This window comes from Callorhinus ursinus, unplaced genomic scaffold (genome assembly GCF_003265705.2).
Source record: "Callorhinus ursinus isolate GAN/ISIS: 27379988/994484 unplaced genomic scaffold, GSC_fseal_2.0 scaffold21, whole genome shotgun sequence".
Lineage (NCBI taxonomy): Eukaryota > Metazoa > Chordata > Mammalia > Carnivora > Otariidae > Callorhinus > Callorhinus ursinus.
The window spans coordinates 29,040,213-29,063,982 of record NW_027397083.1 but is presented as its reverse complement, the minus strand read 5'-3'; the positions used below and the strand labels follow the sequence as shown (position 1 = coordinate 29,063,982).

Genomic DNA, 23,770 nt, shown 5'->3' with positions numbered 1-23,770 from the left:
TACTAAGTACCAGGGGGAGAGAGGAATTAGCAAGGGCCAGTCTCTTCTACGCAAAGAAAAAATACGCACAAAATTTAAACAGACGTTTACTCTACTATTACTTAAAACAAAAGGTACTTTTCTGTAGTAAAGAGAATTCCCAAATGATAAAGCATACCAATTCAAGTCCTTTGCTACAAAGCTATTAAATAAGATGATTCTAATCCTAACTTCAGCTTCTAAAAATATTCTCACTTACCCATGAGACTTACAGATGTCAGTCATTTTCTCTTTGGTTGTAAAATCTGCAGGTAGTTTAATGAGATGAAGCATCAGCTGGCTATAACCCCACGAACACAAGTGTGAATGAGCCCTGTGAAATGAAAAGCTCTCAGTAAATGGAATAGGAAATACATTCTACAAAATGTTTATTCATCATCTAATAGGTAAGAACAGAGTTTAATTTTATTTGTTCCATTACTATTGTATTTTTCAAACATTTCTACTTGGCTTTTGAAAAATTAAAAATAGCTATTTTTCCTATACAAATTACCTGTTTATTTTTTATTTTTTTTATTTATTTTTTAAAAAGCTCTTTTTAAAAAAAAAAAAAATTATTTATTTATTTGTCAGGGAGAGAGACCACGCATACAAATGGGAAGGGGCAGACAGAGCAGGCAGAGGGAGAAGCAGGCTCCTCACTGAGCAGGGAGACTGATGCGGGACTCGATCCCAGGACCCTGGGATCATGACCTGAGCCGAAGGAAGACGCCCAACCAACTGAACCACCCAGGCATCCCAATACCTGTTTATTTTTTAGTAACTTTTACTTTTATTTTAATTTTTATATGTATATCTGTCACTGACAGGTTTTATTTCCTAATTGTTTTGTAACTACATTCATCTAGTTAAATATAAATCTGGTTATACTTTTTCTCTCACTGTATTCCACTCATCCAAATTTTGGGCAACAATTCCTCTTTAGTTTCTTGCCATAAACCCTGGACAGGATCAGCTATATGAAAAGCTATAGGCAGCTAACTATATTTATATGTGGAAGGCATTAAACACCTTTAAAGGGATAAAGGCCTTCTTTATCACTAGTCTACAGTGGTACTTCAAATTTCTCTGTGGTTCTGTAAATATTTGGTGCTTGCTTGCTTGCTTGCTTATATGTCCTTAAAGTTTGCTGGTTGATTGAGGTTATTAATCACAATATGCAAATACGTAATTTTAATTTATGTCAATTCTGCTTTTCCAGTAAAATCGATTACCTGTTTATTTTTAAAAAATAGACACTTTAAGTAATCAAAAGCAAAAAAAGAAGCCTATAATTCATCACTCGTAGACAGCCATTGTATGTCCTTCTAGAGCTTTTGTCTAAGCATATAAGATAGGCACTTGGGGGGCTTTTAAAAAGCTTCTCCTAGAGGAAAATACAAGGAACATTTCTAATACATTACATGTATCAGTGCGTATTTTTTTATAGTTTTTTTTTCTTAGTCCCAAATCAAGCTATGTCTAGAAATTTTCTAGGAAAAAAAATACAATTTTCTTCCTCTAATACAGATTGAATCATCAAGGACTCTTAATGTGGATCCATGAAAGAGCTTCAGGGGGTCAGTTTAACCTGAAATCATGTGCAAAATTGTGCAGGGATATGCATTTTTCTGAGAGGAATCACCAGATTCTTGTAAGATCTGTAACTTAAAAAGTGTTCAGAACCACTAAGAAGTACACTCAGTCTCATTACTATTGTGACTTGAGTCAGTCTCTTCCACAGCTGTTCCTGAAGAAAGCCCAGAATGCTACATGTGAATAAAGCCATTTCATTCCAGAAGAACATCACAGCTTAGAAAGAGAATTTCTGTACCTGGGGTTTCCTTCGTTGTCCATCGTGCTTGTGCTTGGGGGAGCATCGTGGGACATGGCCAAAAGCAGCCAATCCAATCTCAAAGACTCTGGTTGTAGAAGGGACTCAAGGAAGGATGGCCTAAAAGAAAGTTGGGGACAAAATCACCAATCTTCATGCTGAGAAAGGAGACATAAAATATGGGAATGTGAAGAAAATATTAGGGGATCAAAATAATAGATGAAAATGCTCTGCTACAAAATGTCTAGAAATGCAGGTGAAAATCTGACAGCCTTTTAAATGAAAAGGTGAACTCAAGATAATAAGGAAAATGTCAAAGGGCCAAAAAAAAAGAGAGAGAGAAAGAAGGCCAGTATGGCACATGTAAATCAATCAGAGGAAAAAAGGTGGTGGCGGTGGGAGGGGGGATGTTGCTGGTTTCAACAACCAAGGGCCATGCGTAAATAGGAAATGAGGCCTCAATCTAAAAAAGCAGCAAAGCTAGAACTCAGATCCACAAAAAGATGAGACCCTGCAAAAAGCTGGGATGTTATCAACAAAGAGGTGGCAATAAATCCACTCAGCCCAGACAACAAGGAAGCTTATCCGTCTTAGCGGAGGACCTGAAGCAGGGCTTTAATTTTACTCTGATCATTTGAGAATCCCTGAGCGGGGGGAGGGAAGAGAACATGGTCTGCGCATATTCAGTGTATGCTATGGACTGTGACAGAAGGGCAAGGACTGTAATCATCCTCTTCCATAGGAGGAGCCTCGGCTCTGTGGTAGTTGGCAGTAAAAACGTTACAACGGCTTCTACAAGGGAAATAATGCCCTATCAAAGCAAAGGGGAGTCTGCAAATGTTCTCGCCTTCTCACCGTTGGTCTTCAGGCCTCGATTTCACCAAACTGTCTAAATAGGCCAAAAACTGAGCAGGATGATGATGACAAAGTTGCATGACATCCGAAGGCAAAATAGATGGGTAAAACCTGATTAAGGACCGAAGGGCAGATTCTCCAAACTTCTCATACAATCTGCATTTAAAAACAAGTTAGTCCCCAACTTCAGTGAGATGATGTAACTTGGTTACATGTCTAAGCACTTATTAGAAATAAAAATAACAAGGCAACTGAGTAAAACTTTAGAGATTAAGACACAAACAAAAAAACACATGCCTTATTCATATAAACAACATATATGACAACTTACCGGGCAGCATAAGCAATCAACAAAGGATTGCCAAAGGGGACAGAGTCATTCAATAACTTTAATCTTGTTGGTAAGTCTCCTTCTTCCATCTCCATATATGTAGGACTGGAACTTGCCATTTCTGAAAGATAAAGCACACCCTTTTCCTTTCATCTCATAGCTATAAATATTCAATTCATGAATACATTCATTCAACTATCATTAGTCATGGACCTCCTGGGTGCATGGCACAATGTTTAAGCATTGAAGGACAAAAAAAAGAACAAGACACACAATCCCTACTTTTTAAGACCTTAAAATCAAATTGGGAGGCAAAGCACACTGTAATTTTTTTAACAAGAGAAAAGAACACATAACCAATATATAAGCCACTATCACCCTCAAAAAAGGTAACATATATTAGAATATATGTGTTATACACTAAATCAATAGAACATATATATGTGTGTATATAATATGTACATACGTATATATATAGTATATACCAAGGCCAAATTTATCATTTTTCCTAGAACCCCATCTTTTTGAACAAAATAAAATTAAAATTTCACCTATTTTTAATAAACATCAGTTACAGCCAAGTGTGAGTGATGATCTAGTTGAAACTTGTAGTTTAAAATATATATATATTATATATATAATACACACTCACATGAATCTACAGTGAGGTTTTTTTTAAGATTTTAAGTTATCTCTACACCCAACGTGGGGCTCGAATTTATAATTCAGAGATCAAAAGTTGCATGTTCCACTGACTGAGCCAGCCAGGAGCCCCTAAAATGAGTTTTTTGGAGTTTTCAACTGGCTCTGAAGACCGTTCCCAAGAACAGTTCCAAAAGCTGTTTTCCTTAATGACATCATTAGCAAAAAGGTGGAACCTGTTCAGATCATTTCTAAAAACCCAACCTTCCATTTCTGATACATGGTTTTTTAAAATCATTTTTCCCCAATTTCATTATTGCCTATTTGATTGTGTCAGGCAGTAAGTACTTGAACAAATTCAGAGAAGGCAACCAGCATTTACAGCTGGAGATGTGAGGGCAAGCTTTATAACTGGGTGGGGCTAAGCCAAACGTCTCCCCCTAAATTCAAGCAAGCAGCTGCATCATCTCAAAGTACCCAACCCACTGGGGCTCTAGCCAGCTCTGGTAATAAGTTAACAACCACTCAGGCTGATCAGACTCTTTTCAGGGTTGGGTGTGATCCCATATGAGACAGATATTGCAAAGTTCCAGTAAGTAATAATGTGAAACATTATAATGTGAACCTACTGGAAGAGAATTAAATTTTATTTCATATAAAAGACAGTCTACCTCAACTTAGAGAAAGAAACTGAAATCATTTCTTATGCTTTTAACTGCTAAATGTGAACTGAAGCAGAACAATAACTACAGGTCATGTTTCTAGAAAACGTGAAGATCTTTAAGTCAGACAATATAAAAATGTATCTTTATTTGTGATTGTTAACTTTTGGTAAATCAATTAGTCAAAAACATGGGACTATACATTGTAAAGAGCATGCATGGTCTGAAGTATGAGAGCCGGTTTCCACAGGAGGATGACACATACTTTCAGTCAAGTGTGAAATGGAGACTGCTGTTAATCCACCAAAATCCCTGAGATAGACATGCAAGCTCTTCACCCGTACCATTCCCTTCCTTCTAGACACCTGGAGAGCTTACATTTCCCAGTCTCTTTCACAGGTAAGGGGACCATGTGATAAAATTCTCACCAATGTGACATTAAAAGGAGAGATGTCAGGCACTACAAGGTCAGGCCTCTAAGAGGGCATAGCATGTTTGCCCCTTCCACATGCATTCCCCTGGACATAGCAATCCATTCTCAATCACAGGCCCAAAGGAAGAAGGAGTTCAAAGAAATGGAAGAAACTTGGAACCCTGGATTACCACATGGAAGAGAGCTTCTTCATGGAAACGAACTTCTATTGTATCCGAGTTATTGGGAGGTATTTACTACAGCAGTTTAGCCTGCTCAACTATTACAATCTCTCTGTGCCTCAGTTTCTTCACCCATTAAATGGAATAACACCACCTACTCTGAAGACACTTGTAAGGAAGAAATGAGATGATGCCTATGAAGTGTTTAGCATAATATCTGATGCACAGTAAGTACTCAATAAATGGCATAGATTATCTCTGCATTAGTAAATTATATAAAGGATTTTCTTGTTTTTATATATCTGCATTTATAAAATGTTTTACTTTAACCCCAACTTCTCCAACATTGCTATATGCATTTTCTGAGTATGACTGTGAGAGAAATAAAATGAATTACTTATAATACCATTGCAAATGAAACCAATGTTTGAAAAACTATTAAAAATTAATAAACTGAGGGGGAAACGGAATGGAGGTTGCCCAGAATAGAAGTGATTTTGTACTTAAGTTTTTTTCTTTAAATGTGAAAATGCTAAGATGCTAGTGTTCTCTACATTAATTTCTATTTGATAAGGCAATCTGATTATTACCTGTCAATCCGTCAATAAAAGTATCCCAAACACAAGGACTGCTAGCATAACCAAGTTTGATACTCTCTTTTGCTCTTTTCAAGTCCAGGAGAAAAAAGTACTTCTTTATGAACTGGCAAGCCAGAATTTCAGGAGAGTACTGCTGCAGAGTGTGGTCCACACATCCACTTGTGCTTTTGGTCTCAGAATTCAATACGTTCAATTCCAAACACAACGTTGTCAATTCAGCCAGGTCCTTCTGAAGACCATTAGCTATGCTGCACGGAGAACAGACTTGGAAAAGGTCATCCAGGGGCTCCCTCAGACTATTTGTAGATTCACATGCTGTTGGATCAACAGGTCCTTCATTGCCTAAAGACTCTCTTTTTTCTTTTTCATTATCTTCATCTAGTATTTCTTTTTTTGACTGGTCAAACAATAGCACATCCTGGTTTGATGTCGTGGATGAGTTGCCAGTATCTGAAATACCTGAAAAGTCCTTCACAGCAAACGTTTTTTCTAACTGTGAAAGCCACTCCTGTAAGACCATCCTCAGAGATGTGGGTTCAAACAAAACCAGCGGGTCCTGTAGCTTGGTCCTACACAAAACAGACAATGCAATTTATGCTCCATGTGTTTTTTTAAAACAAATTATTTCATGCTAAACAAACCTACTGGATAAAACATACTTCTTGGAAATAAATGTTACTTTTAAACTCTTCAACAATTATCTCAGCAAGATGAAAATACAAAGAGTGTTAACTTTAATACTAACTGCTGAATTTCAATTACAAATGAGACTACCTCTGCCCCCACAGTCTCAGGACCACTACTGATGACCTCAAAGTCATTCCCATTCACTATAAAACTCTCTCATTCATAAATACTCACATTGCTTCTGCTGTTGCTATTTTGAGCTCTTGGAGCTTGTCTTCTTCTGGAGGTTGACTAATTACTTCTTTTTTGCCCCTAGAAAGTGTGAAAAGAGTTAAAGGGGATTACAGCATCCTTAGACGCTGTTTCTAAGTGGCAAGTATTGTACTTAATATTACATGACACAAACAGAGGAGTACAAAAAATGGTCCACAGCCTCAAGATGAGTAAACTCAAGTGAGAAAGAAAGGTATGCAAACAACTAACTATAACATAAATGAGAATAAAACAAATGCTAAAGAGCAACACAAGCATTGTGCTATGTAAGCACAGGACAAGGAGTAATTATTCTGGGGCACCTGGGTGGCTCAGTCATTAAGTGTCTGCCTTCGGCTCAGGTCATGATCTCAGGGTCCTGGGAGCTCCCTGCTCCGTGGAAAGCCTGCTTCCCCCTCTCCCACTCCCCCTGCTTGTGTTCCCTCTTTCACTGTCTCCCTCTGTCAAAAAATAAATAAAATCTTAAAAAAAAAAAAAAAGTAATTATTCTGATGAGGCAATCAAGGGATGCCTTCCCCTGGAGGCGGTACATGTGTTAGGAAAAAAGGGGGGATGGGTGGGGGGAACAGTGTGCAGGTGAAAGAAACAACATAAAGAAAGGTAGTGAAGTGTACCCACTTAAGAGCGCTTGGAAGGATGTGGCTGGAAATGAGGCTGGAAAGGGGGGCTAAGGTCAGACTGAGGGCTGCCTTCAATGCCACAGCAATACCTGTACTTTTTTTTTTTTTTTTGGTCCTATAAATACATGGATTCACGAAACTATTCTATTTCATCTGACTGTCCACATACACTGGGCCTGTGGGGCACTCAGTCCCTAGTGCTGAGCTTGCATGCTTCTAATGCTCAGATCCCCTGAACTGTGAGTTAGGGCAGAGACCAGGTGGGCAGACACTTCACACTATGCCAGACCAAGGGCTCTGCCACCACTCCACTACGCGAGGACGATGGCACCAGCATATCGTTAAGAAGGTACCTGGCAAGACCTCAGTGCCAATGCTCTCATTTCACAGGCCAGAGAGCATTAGTGACTTACCCAAGGCCACATGCTAGTCAGAAGCACAGCAAGGACAGGGCCTCGACCACTGGTCATCCTACTCTTATCTAATACTCTTCTCTAACAGCCCAGAAGTTTGAAGAGATTTGGAGGAGAGGGAAGCTATGCAAGGATGAAAAAGGTGCTCAACTAAAACTCTCTCTCAAAAGATCTGCTATGGATAGATGTCATTTTCCAAAACTTACTTTATGGTATTCACATTTTTTATGAGCTACACAATCTACAATGAACAGGGTCATAGATGTGCCTTCTCCAATAGCACAGAGTCTAGGGCTTTCTTCAAAATGCCAGCTGAGTCCTCTAGCATTTACCCAGATTTATATGCAAGAGCTTACTCAGTGTCTTGTTCCTTTGGGCAGGTGCCTGGACTCATCTCGTCTTCACAGAACTGCTCATCACCTCTGGGTTCTGGTCTTATTTTCAGATCAGGGCTTGTATGAAGGGTGCCAATCTTCTCAGTAGTTTTACGCACAAAGCTAGAAACACTGGAAGTCAAATACCAAAAAAACCCTCATTACTCCCAAGAATGAAAAATTCAGTACCTGAGTTCTCTATGTTCCTGTTAGTCCTAGAAAGGCAACTCGGACTGAATAGAAAGACTATGCTTATAGCAACTTCCCTAATCAACTATGTATTTCATATAAGGCCCATGTAAAATTTACAGTATAATAAGGATTCACTTCATTTACTAAACTGCTTTGATTCAGTACTAAAGAAAGTCTTTAACTCCAGATATGTCTACAATGTTTCTGTCAACTTAGGCAAAGGAGGCCATGTGATCACCTGCCCCATCTTGGCCAGAGAAATAGCAGAATTTCTCCATGAAACTCAGTGGCTAACTAGTAACAATATATATTCCTTTACAAGCAAAACTGCATCTGGTAATTGAATCACTGTATTGTACATCTGAAACTAATGTAACACTGTATGTTAACTATACTGGAATTAAAATTAAAAAACAAACAAAACAAAAACCCATAAAAGACTCAGATAAGCAGTTAAGTAGCTTTACAAAATCTTTTCTCTCAAACTCGAACGCCAATTCTAGGCCCATGGAGTAGTTAGAAAGACTTCTGAAGAGTCTCCAATTCTGAGCCCAAACTGAGAAAGGATCAAGAAAAGACTAATGATATATAGAAACTGTTCCTATCAGGGATGAGGGAAAAACAGATTTTTCAAACTTTTGCTCTGTCTGGGGTGGAGGGCACATTTTAAAACAATTCAAATATCCAACTGCTCAAAGAGGGAAGCTAAATTGCCCAAGATGGAAATGAGAAGTTAATAGCCTCAGGTAACAGGTTATATGAGAAATAACCTAGAGGCTTTCATTTTTTCTCATTTAAAATATCTTTCCAAGGGCACCTGGTGGCTCAGTCAGTTAAGCATCAGCCTTTGGCTTGGGTCATGATACTGGGGTCCTGGGATCAAGCTCCATGTCGCATTGGCATCAGGCTCCCTGCTCAGCAGCATCAGGCTCCCTGCTCAGCGGGGAGTCAGCTTCTCCCTCTCCCTCTGCCCCTCCCCCCCCCACTCGCATGCATTCTGTCTCAGATAAATATCTTTTTAAAAATAAATTAACTAAATAAATGTCTTTCCATTCTCAGGACAAAAGTACTTAATGTGACAACTGAAGTGAAACAAATGGGATTCAGTGACAAGACTAACTTACCTTTCCTTGACAGCCTGAAGAGACACAAGAGGAGATGGAGAACGAAATGATAGCGGGATGCCGAAGGGGAGAAAAGTTTCGTTCTTATCTGTCTCAAATGTCACAGGAGCATGAGAAACACTGTCTAATGAATGGAATCGAGGGAAAAAGAAAATTTAATCGCACAAGGTTTTTTTAACCTTTAAAAAAAATTCTGAAATGAATAAACCAGAGGAAATGAAGGGTTCCATACCAAAATCACAACTGACCCAGATACAAATGAGCAGAACACAGGTTTACAAGATGCATGGGATGGTCCACATATAAAACACTTAGGCAGGTACCTTCATTTTCCTACTAACCCTGAATCCCCATAAGTCAAAAAGAAGGTTTAGAGTCTCTATTAATCTCTTCTCAACAGTTCATCACAGGAATACTCGAACATCGAAAAGTGAAGGCAATGGCCCCCAAAACTGTAGTAATTTTTCAATCCTGATGGAAAATAATTTGGTTAGTCAAGATAAAATTGTTCTACTTCACTGGTTAATGACCTCTTTTCTTAACTTTTCCAGCACTTTGATGCATGATCATAATTAGGGACTGTATCAATGTTAGCCTGAACAGGAGGGTGAAAAACACAACTAAACATAAACCCATTCTTTCAGTGGCAAGCAGATCTACAGGTCTGAGTGGAAAGTCTATCAACATAATAAAGATTATTACCACCACACAAAAAACTTAATGCATAAGTTAATCCTGGCAAATAGAAGTCACAGAAAATAACTGCTTCCTATCAGCAACCAACAAAGCACACCACCATCACCTTCATTTCCGTGTGAGCTCCAACACTGATCTGGTTGGTCCTCTTCTTGAGGTGAGGTGAATTCTTTGAGTCTCTCATCTTCTGAGAGGGTCTGACTATGAAGGGAACAAGAGTCTTCATCTGACTGACTGCTTCTTCTACTGCTAATGATCCGATAAATACCAGAGTCCAAGATGCTGAAACTTTCCTAAAAATAAAAAAGATCCCCCAAAAATCGAAGTGAAACTTCCCTTTATAACACAAAAAAAAATTTTTTTAAGAGAACAACCAACACGAGTAAGTAGCAAGTCAATAGCAACAATTATGGTTTAACAAGGTTTAGGTCCCTGGCAGCTGGCTCACTGAACTCACGGACTGATGACAGCCCGCTACCGTCTTCCCCTAGCTTGCCTCCATGAATCCTGGCAGTGAGAACGGGGCTGCAAAGAGACAATCCTGAGCTGCACTATGACTCTAATTAGCATGAAGCATCCGAAATCACGTATTAGGAGCAACTTAACTTGAGCTGCTGGCTATATGAGGTACATGTGGAAACAGAATATAATAAACAATGAGACAAAATGTGGCTCCAAGATACACGTAAATGGAGGCTTCATAAGGGCTGCCCAACAGCTGAAAGAAAGCCTCCTCTTGGCAACTCTCCCCCCACCCCAAATCTACTACATGGAGAGAAAGGTAAGCTTTGGGATCTTAAGAGATATTTGAGTACAACCTAAGGAAGAAAAACCGTACTGTGCAGATAAACCTTTTAAAAAGTAAAAATACCTACATGTGACGAAATGGAGCTTCTTCTACTGCTGCAAGCTGAATCCAAAGGTTCAAATTTTAAGATCAATTCTTCCAGTTGAGAAATTAGATTATTATAGGTTGTGACGTCCAGCTGAGACTTCAAATGCTCCAATTTATCCACAGTCAAAGATTTTCTTCCCTAATGAAAGGATTAAGTGGAAACCAAATAGAATAGCTTACTATTTATAACTAAATCTAAATTCAGTGGCCAATATACTGAATTTTTAGTTTATGTGCTGCCGAAGCGAGCACTCAGTGGCCAATATACTGAAAGAGGTTTAACAGAGAAGATAAAACCTCAAAGGTGCTTTAAAGAGGTTTAATAAGCTAGTGAAGGACTTAATGAGAATGATTTTAGGAATTAAGAGTTACCGTATACACAATCATCCCCCTTAAAACAAGGCCTGAAATTCAAGTAAGTTTCTCAGAAAATGTAAAAAAATTTTTTAAATGGGAAGTATACCCTTTTTCTTACCCTCCACCCACTCCTAGATTTGTCTGTCATGCCTCCTTTAGGGATTTATTGCTGCTTTACCTGTAGGTCATACAGACAAGGCTAATAAAGACAATAAACTTTATAGCACACTTCCACCAGCTAGGGTAATTCTAACAACCCAGGTGAACATGTAAGCTCTCTGACTCACTCTGCTGGCAATAAGAGAGTTTTGGAAAAGACAGCAAGTGCGAGCAGCCAGGTTCCACAGGCCTCTCCTCAGCAGGCGTTCCACACAGCGTTCCACAGACAACAGAGAAAGATGTGAGACTTTCCCGTTTAGGTGCAAACAGAACAGCTCATTCTTGCAGACAGCCACATCCTGAATATCTACAAAACCCACAGGGGTGAACACAGAGAAGGTTAACCAAATACTCCTTTTCCATGTTGGTAAGGACTGAAATTATTCTAATAAATTCACTTTTTATATTGAGTTTGGCTTGCCTGAATTTCATCTCTATTATACCTGCAATTCAATGAAGAAATCATATTTTAGACACTTCTAAAAAGATCAAAAATAAAAGAGAGACAAAACCACATCTCTCTTATCTAAAATTCTATGTTTAAAATGCTACTTTCTGGGGCACCTGGGTGGCTCAGTTGGTTAAGTGTCTGCCTTCAGCTCAGGTCATGATCCCAGAGTCCCAAGATCAAGCCCGACGTCAGGCTCCCTGCTCAGCAGGGAGCCTACTTCTCCGTCTGCCCTTCACCCTGCTTGTGCTCTCTCTCTCTTGCTCTCTCGTTCTCAAATAAATTTTTAAAAAAATGCTACTTTCTAAACAAAACAAATGAGCAAAGGAAAAAGAGAGAAAGAGACAAACCAAGAAAGAGACTCTTAATTACAGAGAACAAACTGATGATCACCAGAGGGGAGGCTGGTGGGGGAATGGGTGAAATAGGTGATGGGGATTGAGTGCACTTGTCGTGGTGAGCACATGGTGATGTATAAAATTGTTGAATCACTATACTGTACATCTGAAACTAATATTACACTGTATGTTAACTATACTGGAATTAAAAATAGTAATAGTAAAATAAAATGCCACTTTCTGTGAAAAGAAATTGGGGCTTTAAAAGAGCACTCTACATTAGAGATGAGATGACAACATTTCTGAGAGTTACAATCTGATGTCAATGAATGGATTTTAACACAGTATGTAAATTGAGAGTTCATGAGAAAATACCTATCTTGGCAGAACATCATGAAAGAACTTAAAAGCCTAGTTTTTGATCTCACTTATAGGTGCAATCTAAAAAAGCCAAACAAGCAGAAGCAGAGTAGAATGGTGGAAACCAGGGACTAGAGGGGTGGGGGATATTGGTCAAGGGGTACACACTTGCAATTAGAAGACAAATAAGCTAGAGGTCTAATGCACAGCATCGTGATTACAGTTAATACCGTATCATATAACGCAAAGCTGCTAAGAGACTAGATCTTAAAAGTTCTCATCACAAAAGACAGTAATCATATTGCAATATATAGCTGACCCTTGAACAACCTGGGTTTGAATGGCATGGGTCCATGGATATGCAAATTTTTTTCAATTAATACGGTGTACTAAATGTATTTTCTCTTTCCTGTGATTTTCTTAATAATGTTCTCTAGCTTACTTTATTGTAAGAATACAGCAAATAATACATATAACATACAAAGGATGTTAATAGCAAGGTCAACAGCAGGCTATTAGTAGTAAAGTTTTGGGGGAGTCAAAAGTTACATGCAGGTTTTTGACTGCACAGGGGTCTATGGCCCTAAGTCCCCACATTGTTCAAGGGTTAACTATATAACTATCAAATCAATACTTTGTATACTTTAAACTCATACACTGTATATGTCAATTTTTAAAAAACAAACTTGTTTTCGAGGGACAACTTTAGCAACTTAATCCACAAGAAATCAGTATTAATCAGATCAATAAGTAATGGTTCCTCTTTCTTACATTTCTACAATGTAGAAAATGACCCAAAAGGATAAGATATATTCTCTGAGTTAGCAATGCTAATGATGCAAGATTTCTTTCATTTTTGGTTTAAACGAAAAAAAAAACCGATTTTCTCTGCCTCAGTCATGTAAAATGCTGTTCCCACATGGACTTTTTTTTTTTAAGATTTTATTCATTTTTTTATTTGACAGAGAGAGAGCACAAGCAGGGGGAGCCGCAGGCAGAGGGAGAGGGAGAAGCAGACTCCCCGCTGAGCGGGGAGCCCGATGCAGGGCTCGATCCCAGGACTCTGGGATCAGGACCCGAGCAGAAGGCAGACGTTGAACCGTCTGAGCCACCCAGGTGCACCCCCGCAAGGTCTTCTTGAACCTCAAACTATTAAGTCACAAAACGGAAGCTAAAGCAAGACTTCTAATGGGGATAAAGATTCAGGGTAAATAGAAGGAAAAAATTAACCCATTCAATCTTTAGCAGTAGTTACTAATATTTAAGAATAAGTGAAAATTGTATTTAAAATTATCCATGAAGGGGCACCATGGGGAGGCACAGTCGCTTAAGCAACTGACTCTTCAGCCCAGGTCTTGATCTCAGGGTTCTGAGTTCAAGCCCCATCTTGGGTTCTGTGCATGGAGCCTACCTAAAAAATAAATAAAAAATAAAATTATCCATGAAAAACTGAATAACTGAACACAAATTCACAAGCGTATGCTTGGGAAATACATTACAATGGGAAACATCTAGGACGTTAATCTTTATTTTTTTTAAGATTTTTATTTATTTGAGAGAGACAGCAAGTGAGAGAGAGAGAGTGCACGAGCAGGGTGAGGGGTAGAGGGAGAAGCAGACCCCCGCTATGCAGGGAGCCCGATGTGGGGCTCACTCCCAGGACTCTGGTATCATGACCTGAGCTGGAGGTAGATGCTTAACTGAGCCACCCAGGCGCCCCGACATTAATCTTTAAAAGAAACGCCACCTCAGTCTATTTTTCTACTTTTCACACCGCAAAAGAATTCTCCTATGATAATTGAATCTTTCACAAGCATGAGATTAAAAATTACAAGGAAGGGGACACCTGGGTGGCTCAGTCGGTTAAGCATCTGCCTTTGGCTCAGGTCATGATCCCAGCCTTCTCTCCCTGCTCATGCTCTCTCTCTCAAATAAGTAAATAAAATCCTTAAAAATAAAATAAAATTACATAAAGAAAAATATAATTACCTTTGACTTCACTCCAGAGAAGAACTTGAACATTGTGAGGAATGAAAATATAAATTCCTCTTTCTGTCCAAGTCAGTACACAGTGCTCACTACCAAAGAAAAGGGAAGAAGTTAAGAGAATCCTAGTTTGCATGGATACAGAAGTTTATGATCTAATTCCCTGAATTCAGACCCTCACGTCAGCTATTAAATTGAGACTGTACAAAGAAAATACAACAGTGATCCAGTTAATCAAGTCCTAACACCTCTTTCATGTCTGTAACAAGAGCCCCTTAAAAAATAGCATAATATGGTACTAAATTGGGAAAACTTTAGATACATACACTAAAAGCCTTCTAAAAAAAGAAAAGGCTGGTACTTTATCTAATGTTTGTTAAAGCACCTAAACTTCCCATCACTAGTATGAAGAGGGCACATTTAAAATGACTACGCACCTCACCACAAATCACTGCTCTAGTGAGCCGCACTTAGGGATGGTAGTATTTTGATGCCCTTAGTTGTGTGCAGGCAATAAAAGGCTGAAAACTCCTGGTCAACTATCTGCCAGGAGCTTTATCAAAGGTTCTTTCTATATTACCTAACTTTGTGGCAACTCATCAAGATAGATGTGCTTTTCCCTATTTTATAAAAACAAAAACAAAAACCCCTGAAACTCAGATAAAATAATAAACCCAAGGAAAGTCTGGCTCCAAAACATGGACTAAAGTTTACTCTACACCTCACAGAATCTACTTCTTCCCTCATTTACCCTCACTGACCCACCCACCAACTATTACCCAGAACCCTGACATTTTCATAAAGTCATAGATTTCTTAAGTGCCAAACCAAATAACCCTTCCTTATTTACTTTCTTCTTGATGCTCAAGCAGGGGCCAACCCTCCTGATTGTTCCTTCCTGCCTGAATCTCACCTCCCCGGACTCCAGGACACTGCACGTTCCTGGGCCACCTTTTCCAGTCCTCTGGTACTCTCCATCTCTGCTCCTCTCTTTCCATACTCCTTTGCTTATATTTACTCATATACTCTCTCAAGGCTGCTACTATTTCTCATATACCAATGGGTCATCTCTGCTTCTTTCCCTCAGTCAGCATCCCAGCTTATAATGCTCTCACTCTAGCCACCTCCCAAGGATCACAGAAGTGTTACTCCCCTCTGGAATCCTCCAAGAATCCTCCAAGAGCCCACAGCAACTGCTCTTCCTCCTGCACTCACCCTATTTCCTGTCAACCCTGTTCCCCATTCATATGGTACTTAGTCACGTACTGCACTGTTGCAACCCTTATTTTTTATTATTGTTAAGTTTTTTGTAGAAACACCACATCTCTCCAACAAATTATAATCTCAAGAACGACACTGGGGCACCTGTGTGGCTTAGCTGGTTAAGCATTTGACTCTTGCATTTTGGCTCAGGTAGTGATCTCAGGGTCATGAGATCGACTCCTGTGTCAGTCTCCATGCCCAGCTGGGGCTCTACTTGAGCTTCTCTCTCCCTCTCCCTCTGCCCCTCCTCCCAACATGTGCACGCATGCACACACTCTCTAATAAACAAAAAAAATTAAAAAAAAAAAAAGAACAGGGACCATTTTTTTATTTATACCCCCAAGAGTACTAAAAATAGTACTATGTGGGTATGAAACACTAGGAGTGATATTTAAAAGGAACTAGGTCCTCACATAAATATTAAACATTTTGCCAATGTAAGACAAAGTCACTGTCCCTATGAGAAAATAATCTTTGACACAAAGATAGAAGAAACGGTCAGAATGCTAATCCAAAGGAAGAAAAACTGGAAGGCTACGTTCAGGAGCCAAAGAAGAAAAAAATAAGCCAGAGGATCCCTGAGTAGAGATAAAAGATTTTGACACTAAACTTAATACTCAGCTTGGAAAGATTCCTTAGGAAATCTTAGGAGGGGGGCTTCTGTAAGAGCTCATACTTTGTAATTTATACATCTCTCATCCCCTTGTACTTTCATTGATAATAAACAGACTAAGACACAGCCTAAGAGCACCGCTTTAAAAGTCAAGGAAAGGAGGGGCACCTGGGTGGCTCAGTCGTTAAGTGTCTGCCTTCGGCTCAGGTCATGATCCCAGGGTCCTGGGATTGAGTCCCGAGTCGGGCTCCCTGCTCAGCGGGAAGCCTGCTTCTCTCTCTCCCACTCCCCCTGCTTGTGTTCCTGCTCTCGCTCTCTCTCTGTCAAATAAATAAAATCTTAAATAATAAAAGTCAAGGAAGGGAAAGCGATACTGTCTGCCCAAAAGAAAACAGTATATTTGCTTCCTTTGGGACTTGTGGGTGTAAGAGTAAAGGTTACCATTGGACACAAGCAAATAGGTGGGGAAAAAAGTAAACAAAAAACCTTCCTACTCATGTTTAAAAAAAAAATCTTTATTGAATTGTTTAACTGATCTGTTACTTGAGAGCTTTCTGTGTGCCTAAGACAGAGCCCATAGCAAAGGAGTTGACAATATGGTGCTGGCTTGGATATTCATGGTACAGTGAAAGAGGGGTGGTGACAGAGGAATGAACAAGATGTGACAATAGTGCCTGGGAGTAAGTGTCTAATCTAATCCTGCTGGAGGAGTCAGCGCAGGCTTCAAATTGGCGTTATTACCTAAGCTGCGGAGTAGGCAGAGCCAGATCATTAAGAGCTTTGTATGCTATGGCAGAAACTGTAACAGGAGCTTTAAATAGCTTAACTCAAAGATATAACTCTACCAGGAGAACCAAGCCAACTGTGGCCTTGCCATTAGAAAACGTACTCTTGTAAAGGGCTTCCTTGCAAATCAAACCACAGTCAGCAAGTGTCTATCACGTGCCAAACACTATGCTAAGTGCTGAGAATAATGTAAGGAACAAAACAGACACAAAGCCCTTATGCAACTGTCTAAGAGTAAGACAGACATAAATGTTGTATGAATATGTAACTATAAATCATACTAAGTGCCATAAAGCAAGAGTTTTTAATATGCTTTATCTAATTATGAATACTCATTTTTTCTCATTTTCAGAGTGAATTAGGAATATGTTAAATTGGGGACGCCTGGGTGGCTCAGTTGTTAAGCGTCTGCCTTCGGCTCAGGTCATGATCCCAGGGTCCTGGGATCGAGCCCCACATCGGGCTCCCTGCTCAGCGGGAAGCCTGCTTCTCCCTCTCCCACTCCCCCTGCTTGTGTTCCCTCTCTCGCTGTCAGATAAATAAATAAAATCTTAAAAAAAAAAAGAATATGTTAAATTGTCTACAATTTAATTTTAAATATGTCAGTGTAGGCAGTGTAACATATACATACATTAGGGGCAATTAGTTAACATTTCAATAGTTGTTTTTTTTTTAATCACATTCTAAGAGCAGTTAGCCTTTGATGAAAGAACCCAATCAGACTATCCTAAAACAACCTCTAAAATAACATTCTCTGAATCTGCTTTAGAGATCTTATACATTAGTCTAAGGGATATTAGAAATAATATCCATTGATGAAATGAGTTCAAGATATGCAGATTGGCTGGAAATCATACACTGGCACTACCACACATGTAGAACAAGATGTAAGAATCGGCAAACCCAGCCTTTAGTGGCACTCTGTGCTGCCACTTAATAGTGGACTTTTGCACCTAATCCACCTGGAAGGCTAGCCAAACCCTGATGTTAGAATATGGCTGAATATGGGGCGCCTGGGTGGCTCAGTCAGTTAAGCATCTGCCTTCAGCTCAAGTCATGATCTCAAGGTCCTGGGATCGAGCCCCACATCTGGCTCTCTGCTCAGCAGGAAGTCTGCTTCTCCCTCTCACTCGCCCTCTGTGCTCTCCCCGTCTAAAAAAATGTTAGAATATGGTTAGAATATGTGCCTCAAGCAGATCTTTCATGCAAGGTACTTGTCAGAGCACCTAAAGGACACAGAGTTGAAAGCTTACCAAACTTACAAGGAAAAGTTCTACAATTAGGTTTCTGACATACATATGTGTGTGGCTGACTTCAGTCTGAGACTTGCTTTCACTGTAACCTCCCACCAGGTAGGGGAGATTATGAAAGAAACAGTACCGACAGTTCTTAGCTCTAATTATCAGAATGTCCCTGACAATTACAGATTGTCTAACTGGTTGAGGTCAATTTGAAACCAAAAAAAGCAGCATATTTCTATGATCTTTTTATTCCTCTTAGAACACTTCATGTAACATAGGGATCTCCTATCTTTCCAAAAACAGTTTAGTACAAAAACCTTTTAAAAGCTAACTGCCGGGGGTGTGCCTGGGTAGCTCAGTCATTACACGTCTACCTTCGGCTCAGGTCATGATCCCAGGGACCTGGGATCGAGCCCCACATCAGGCTCCCTGCTCCATGGGAAGCCTGCTTCTCCCTCTCCCACTCCCCTTGCTCGCGTTCCCTCTCTGGCTGTGTCTCTCTGTCAAATAAATAAATAAAATCTTTAAAAAACAAAAACAAAGGTAACTGCCAGGGCACCCAGGTGGCTCAGTCAGTTAAGCAACTGGTTTTGGCTCAGGTCATGATCCCAGGGTCCTGGGGACTGAGTCCCGCATCAGAGTCCCTGCTCAGCGGGGACTCTGCTTCTCCCCTGCCTCACCCCTGACTTGTGCTCTCTCTCTCACTCTCTCAAATAAATAAAATCTTAAAAAATAAAAAAGCTAACTGCCTGTGAACAAGAAGCAAAGAGAAAAAGTGGTTTGGTTTGGTTTTGTTTTTTCCTGAAAGATCAAAAGGAGAAACTTACCTAACATGCAAGAGTCTGGGGAAAGACAAAGATTGGGAGGATCCAACTGTATAATCATACTGAGGGTCTGATCTAGGAAGAAAACAGTCTGTTAATAATTGAATCACAACATCAAAGTATGCTGTTCCCGACATAGGAAAAGTTTTGCTGCATTTAACTCATCTGCCTTTGTTCAATCTACTTTAATCATACCAAAGATAACTGGTTAAAGACTTTTTGGTTTCTCTAAATCTTCAATAAAAATTCTACTTCACTCTTAGAAGGCAATCTAGAATATTAGAGATTTCAACCCAACTCCTGCATTAAATTCCTCAAATTGTCCCTACCAGCCATATAAATCATTACCTTAGAGTAATCACAGGGAGAGGTGGTGACGAGAGGAGTTTCTTAAACTGATGTGTACTTATAACTTCCCCATCAAAGTTCACTTCCCACATCCTGGAGCCAGGGCGAGCACAATATATTAGGGGTTGCTGGCCTGAGGAACATCTTCCAGGGAAGAAACAAGCTCCGTATTCTCCATCTCTTTCCTTGCTTCCGATTCTCCAAAATTTTTCTCTAATCCCCAAAAAAGAAGAGAAAGCATGTTTACTTATAAAAAAAAAAAAAGTCAAAAACAATGGCACTACAAAGCAGCATGGCCATAATAACCACTCCCATAATGTCCTCTCTGGAAAGAACAGCAGCTTGGAAAGGTCAAAACAGGGCTCTAGCTGTGATTTGCCATTAACTATTTCTGTAACAGGAAGCAAACCACTTCACATCAGTACTCAGTTTATTATCCACAGAATAGGGGCTCATAATTAATAAAAGGCCCCTTTCAAATCTACAAAATGAGTGCTAGCAAACCACTTCATACATCCTTAAATCCTACTGACAAATTATTTAAAAAATCCATCCCAAATCGCCTTGTAAAAGGTGAACACTCCATGGAAGCTACTAAGCTACCTCTCCAACCCTGTCTTCCAGCCATTCCCATACTACAAACACCCAGTAAATTCCTCACTCTTTCCTCCAAATGCTGAGTCCTTCTGAAACTCTGCAACTTTGAACATTCTGTTCCCTGGCAGAAGAGCTTAGTACACTGCCTGGGAACATGGAAGGTGACAACGTGAAGGTGTCTCATCCTAAAACCTGCTTTCCTTATTCTTAGGATTTCATCATTCTTCCACTAAGAGACTTCTTTGATGCCCATAAGCTGAATTACATGCTTCCCAGGGCACTCACCACATTATACAGGGCAACTGTGTCTATTAGAACAATAGATTACCACCTTAATACAAAGGCCATTTTTTGCTCTTCTTTACTTTAATGCCCAGGCACAGCATCTGGCCTACAGAAAGCACTAACCAGACATTGCAGTGCTCCATATACCCAAACTCTTCTAGTAGAGAATGATCTCATATGCTCTCTGGTATGAATTTACGAGGTGACCTTAAATATAATTTAATAAATATCCCTGTACTTACTTGTTTCATGAGTAAAATGTAACCTCAGCTTTAGTATATGAAGAACTGTAAGAACAGTACATACCCTGAGAACATGGATGTGAAGTGCCACAAAATGCATACAGAGCAATCTAAGAAGTTATGGATTTATTACTTATGTTCCTTATTTGGGAAATTATTTCTTGACTACCTTATATCCTCTATGATGCTTAATACAGTGCTAAGGGTCCAGAAGAGTACAATAAATGTTTGCTGAGTGAACAAATATAGGAAACTCATTCTTACTCGTATGCTCATTAACCTTGCTTTCTACATTTTCAAATATGTAACAGGCACAAGGCTAAGTATTTCATATACGTTATCTTAGTTAATCCTTAAAACTATCTCTACCTTTTGGATGGGGAAACCAACATTTAGCACAGCTTAAAAAGCGGCAGAGATAGAATTTGCAATCATATGGTCAGGCTCTGTCAGTCAATGTTCTCTCTCCTATACCATAGTTCTTTGTTTCTATTTTTTCTATTCCTTCCTGGGATCCACCTTGCTCATCAACAATACTAACAGAAAGTAGCCAGTGGCTGCCAGAAGAAAATTCGTATCTATCCCTTCAGTTAGTTACTAAGAGCCCCCTTTCCAAAAAAAATGCTGGGGCGCCTGGATGGCTCAGTCAGTTAAGCATCCGACTCTTGATCTCAGAGTTCAGGTCTTGATCTCAGGGTCATGAGTTTAAGCCCCACATTGGGCTCCATGCTGGGTGTATAGCCTACTTAAAAAAAAAAAAAATGCTGTTTGTTGGGAGGGAATATAGGTTGAAACAAAGAATTTTAAACATAAATGTATTTTTTAAATTATTGTACTATCCATTTCCCCCCCATACTGAATTCCAGTTAACAGAAGTGGGCATTTCTTTAACATGTTATTCTAGCAGCAGAATCTACGTTATTCTCATAACCAACTCTAGCCACATCCCTGTGAATGGGAAAATGATGATTAGCAACTCCATTGCACAGAAGGAAAAATAAACCTCTACTTATTTAGCTCTTTATTTTAAAAAGTCTATCATATATCTTTCTAAATTGGGTCCCTTGGAAAACTTGAAAATCTACAGACAAAAATAGTTAGGAACTTGGTAGAGTTAATACTTTAAAAATCTCAAGTGTGGAGTTTATGGCCATAGGTCCAACGTCAAAGGATGTTTTGAGGAAACTGTGAGATAAGAGCAGAGGCACAGAATTGAGACAGAAAAATTCTAGTCTTGCAGGCATGCTCTATCACTTGGGATGCCTAGGCTTTCTGATCTGCAAGAATGGAAGGGTGACACTAGATGATCTCCAATTCTCTAATTCTAACTTCAGACAAGTCTAACTTGTCTGAGACAAGTCAGAACCAAGGACACCCTCCTTTCCACTAATTCCATGTAAACTGACCAGGTGCATCTCAAAGCCTTGCCTCTCTGCTGTCCAGCTCGGTTCTCTGATATCAGACACCTGCCACCTGCTATAACTGGCCTCCTTTCCACATGCCTTTCCCATCCAAGAAAATACATACATAGTATACCTTCTCCTCAACCTTCCCTCTACCATCCCTGACTCTGAATACATTCCTTCAAACCTTCTGTAATAATCTCCTGCTTTCTAGAATAGCAGCCTTCTAATTGAGATGTATATAAACTCCTGGAAATACATACAGACTTTCCAAGCCTGGAGAATTCTAAGGATATCAATTTTCAAATCCTGATATTCTATATGCACACTTTCTTAAAATGACCTGAGAACCCACTTAATTAATGTGACATTTAAGGCTGCCACTCTATAGTGCCAATTTACCAACTTGATCTTCCCCAACTCCCCTACTTATGCCAGGTTGGCAGGTTTTAAAATATGCCTAATTCTTTCTCACTTTTCCCCAAGAGGCTGTTCCTTCCTGCTAGAATGTCCCTTCCTTCCCTTCTTACTCCAAATTTAGCCTATCAAAAATCATCATCAAAATTTTTGAAGCTGCCGAGTGGTTTCATGGGGATTCAATATACAATTCTTTTATGTATGCTCAAAATTTTCCTTAATAAATATTCAAAAGGATGGCTGGTCCTGAAGAATATGGTAGTGGGAAGAAAGAATGAGGAGTGAAAATTTCCCTGCAGTGAGAATGGCTGAGGAACTTTAGCACAGTGATACATAATATTTATTCCAAGTTGCTTCCTATTTTGTTCTGGTGTTTCAGAGACCACTCTGTTCAGAGACACACTCCTTTGCCATTCACTGAACCTTTGGTTCCACCCTTGAGATTTTGGTAAAATATCTGTCAGCTTCACAAAGCTCTTAATTATTCTTCACCCAATTTTACCCATTAGTAACATTCTATTAAACATACAACAAATCTAGGGCGCCTGGGTGGCTCTGTCGTTAAGCATCTGCGTTCAGCTCAGGTCAAGATCCCAGGGTCCTGGGATCGAGCCCCGCATTGGGCTCCCTGCTCCGCGGGAAGCCTGCTTCTCCCTCTCTCACTCCCCCTGCTTGTGTTCCCTCTCTTGCTGTGTCTCTCTCTGTCAAATAAATAAATAAAATCATTTAAAAAAAAATACAACGAATCTAAACAACAAATTCAATCACGGAAGACTTCCTGATTCCCCATATTGAAACAGGCCTTTGTCGGGCCTTCCCTCAAGGTCCTTTGACCATACTTCATGGAGTTAACTGAACATCTGTCTTAGTTGCCCACTGGACTGTCTCAGTCTCCCGTCTTTCCTATTCTCTAACATCAGCTTGCACACAGCTGGTTCCTCATTAGCATCTGTATTACTGAACGGAGGGGTTTGGTCTAGATGACTTCTAAGTCTCTGAGAGTTCTAGAATTCTGCATAACCTATGACTCGTGGTTGGTCAATATACCTCTCAGTGTCACACAAGAAGGATCGAGTAAGTGAAGATATAAGTAGTCTTCCGTCCAAATAATCTAACTGCACAACACAGGAGTCAACTGTTGTTACTGTCTGAACAGGAAACATCACAAAGGCAGCAGCTGCCTAAAAGAGACAGGACAAGGAAAGAAGACTCATCTTTACATACCCGTACAATTTCCTTCTCTTTACCTTCTAGGTGAAAATAATTTTGGATAGCAAAATAAAAATTTTAAATGAGCCAAAATTTAATTTGCCTGTTAGGATATCAAAGTTTCACTCATTTAAAAAGCTGTGAA

The 23,770-nt window shown here is 39.6% G+C and overlaps 1 protein-coding gene across 5 annotated transcripts in view; it reads right to left on the bottom strand.

The window, feature by feature from the left end:
• Positions 1 to 23,770, bottom strand: part of HPS5 (HPS5 biogenesis of lysosomal organelles complex 2 subunit 2) — a 46,492-nt gene that overhangs the window by 6,865 nt on the left and 15,857 nt on the right. For all 5 annotated transcript variants that reach the window (XM_025878401.2, XM_073904886.1, XM_073904887.1 and 2 more), the window contains 15 exons: positions 23,464 to 23,597; positions 19,473 to 19,685; positions 19,128 to 19,199; positions 14,401 to 14,489; positions 11,394 to 11,572; positions 10,730 to 10,888; positions 9,961 to 10,147; positions 9,159 to 9,282; positions 7,825 to 7,974; positions 6,397 to 6,474; positions 5,527 to 6,104; positions 3,039 to 3,159; positions 2,708 to 2,863; positions 1,853 to 1,972; positions 239 to 352 (listed from right to left, as the gene is read on the bottom strand). In XM_025878401.2, coding sequence (XP_025734186.2) covers positions 239 to 352; positions 1,853 to 1,972; positions 2,708 to 2,863; positions 3,039 to 3,159; positions 5,527 to 6,104; positions 6,397 to 6,474; positions 7,825 to 7,974; positions 9,159 to 9,282; positions 9,961 to 10,147; positions 10,730 to 10,888; positions 11,394 to 11,572; positions 14,401 to 14,489; positions 19,128 to 19,199; positions 19,473 to 19,685; positions 23,464 to 23,597 — 2,474 coding nt within the window. The remainder of the gene's footprint in view (positions 1 to 238; positions 353 to 1,852; positions 1,973 to 2,707; positions 2,864 to 3,038; positions 3,160 to 5,526; positions 6,105 to 6,396; positions 6,475 to 7,824; positions 7,975 to 9,158; positions 9,283 to 9,960; positions 10,148 to 10,729; positions 10,889 to 11,393; positions 11,573 to 14,400; positions 14,490 to 19,127; positions 19,200 to 19,472; positions 19,686 to 23,463; positions 23,598 to 23,770) is intronic.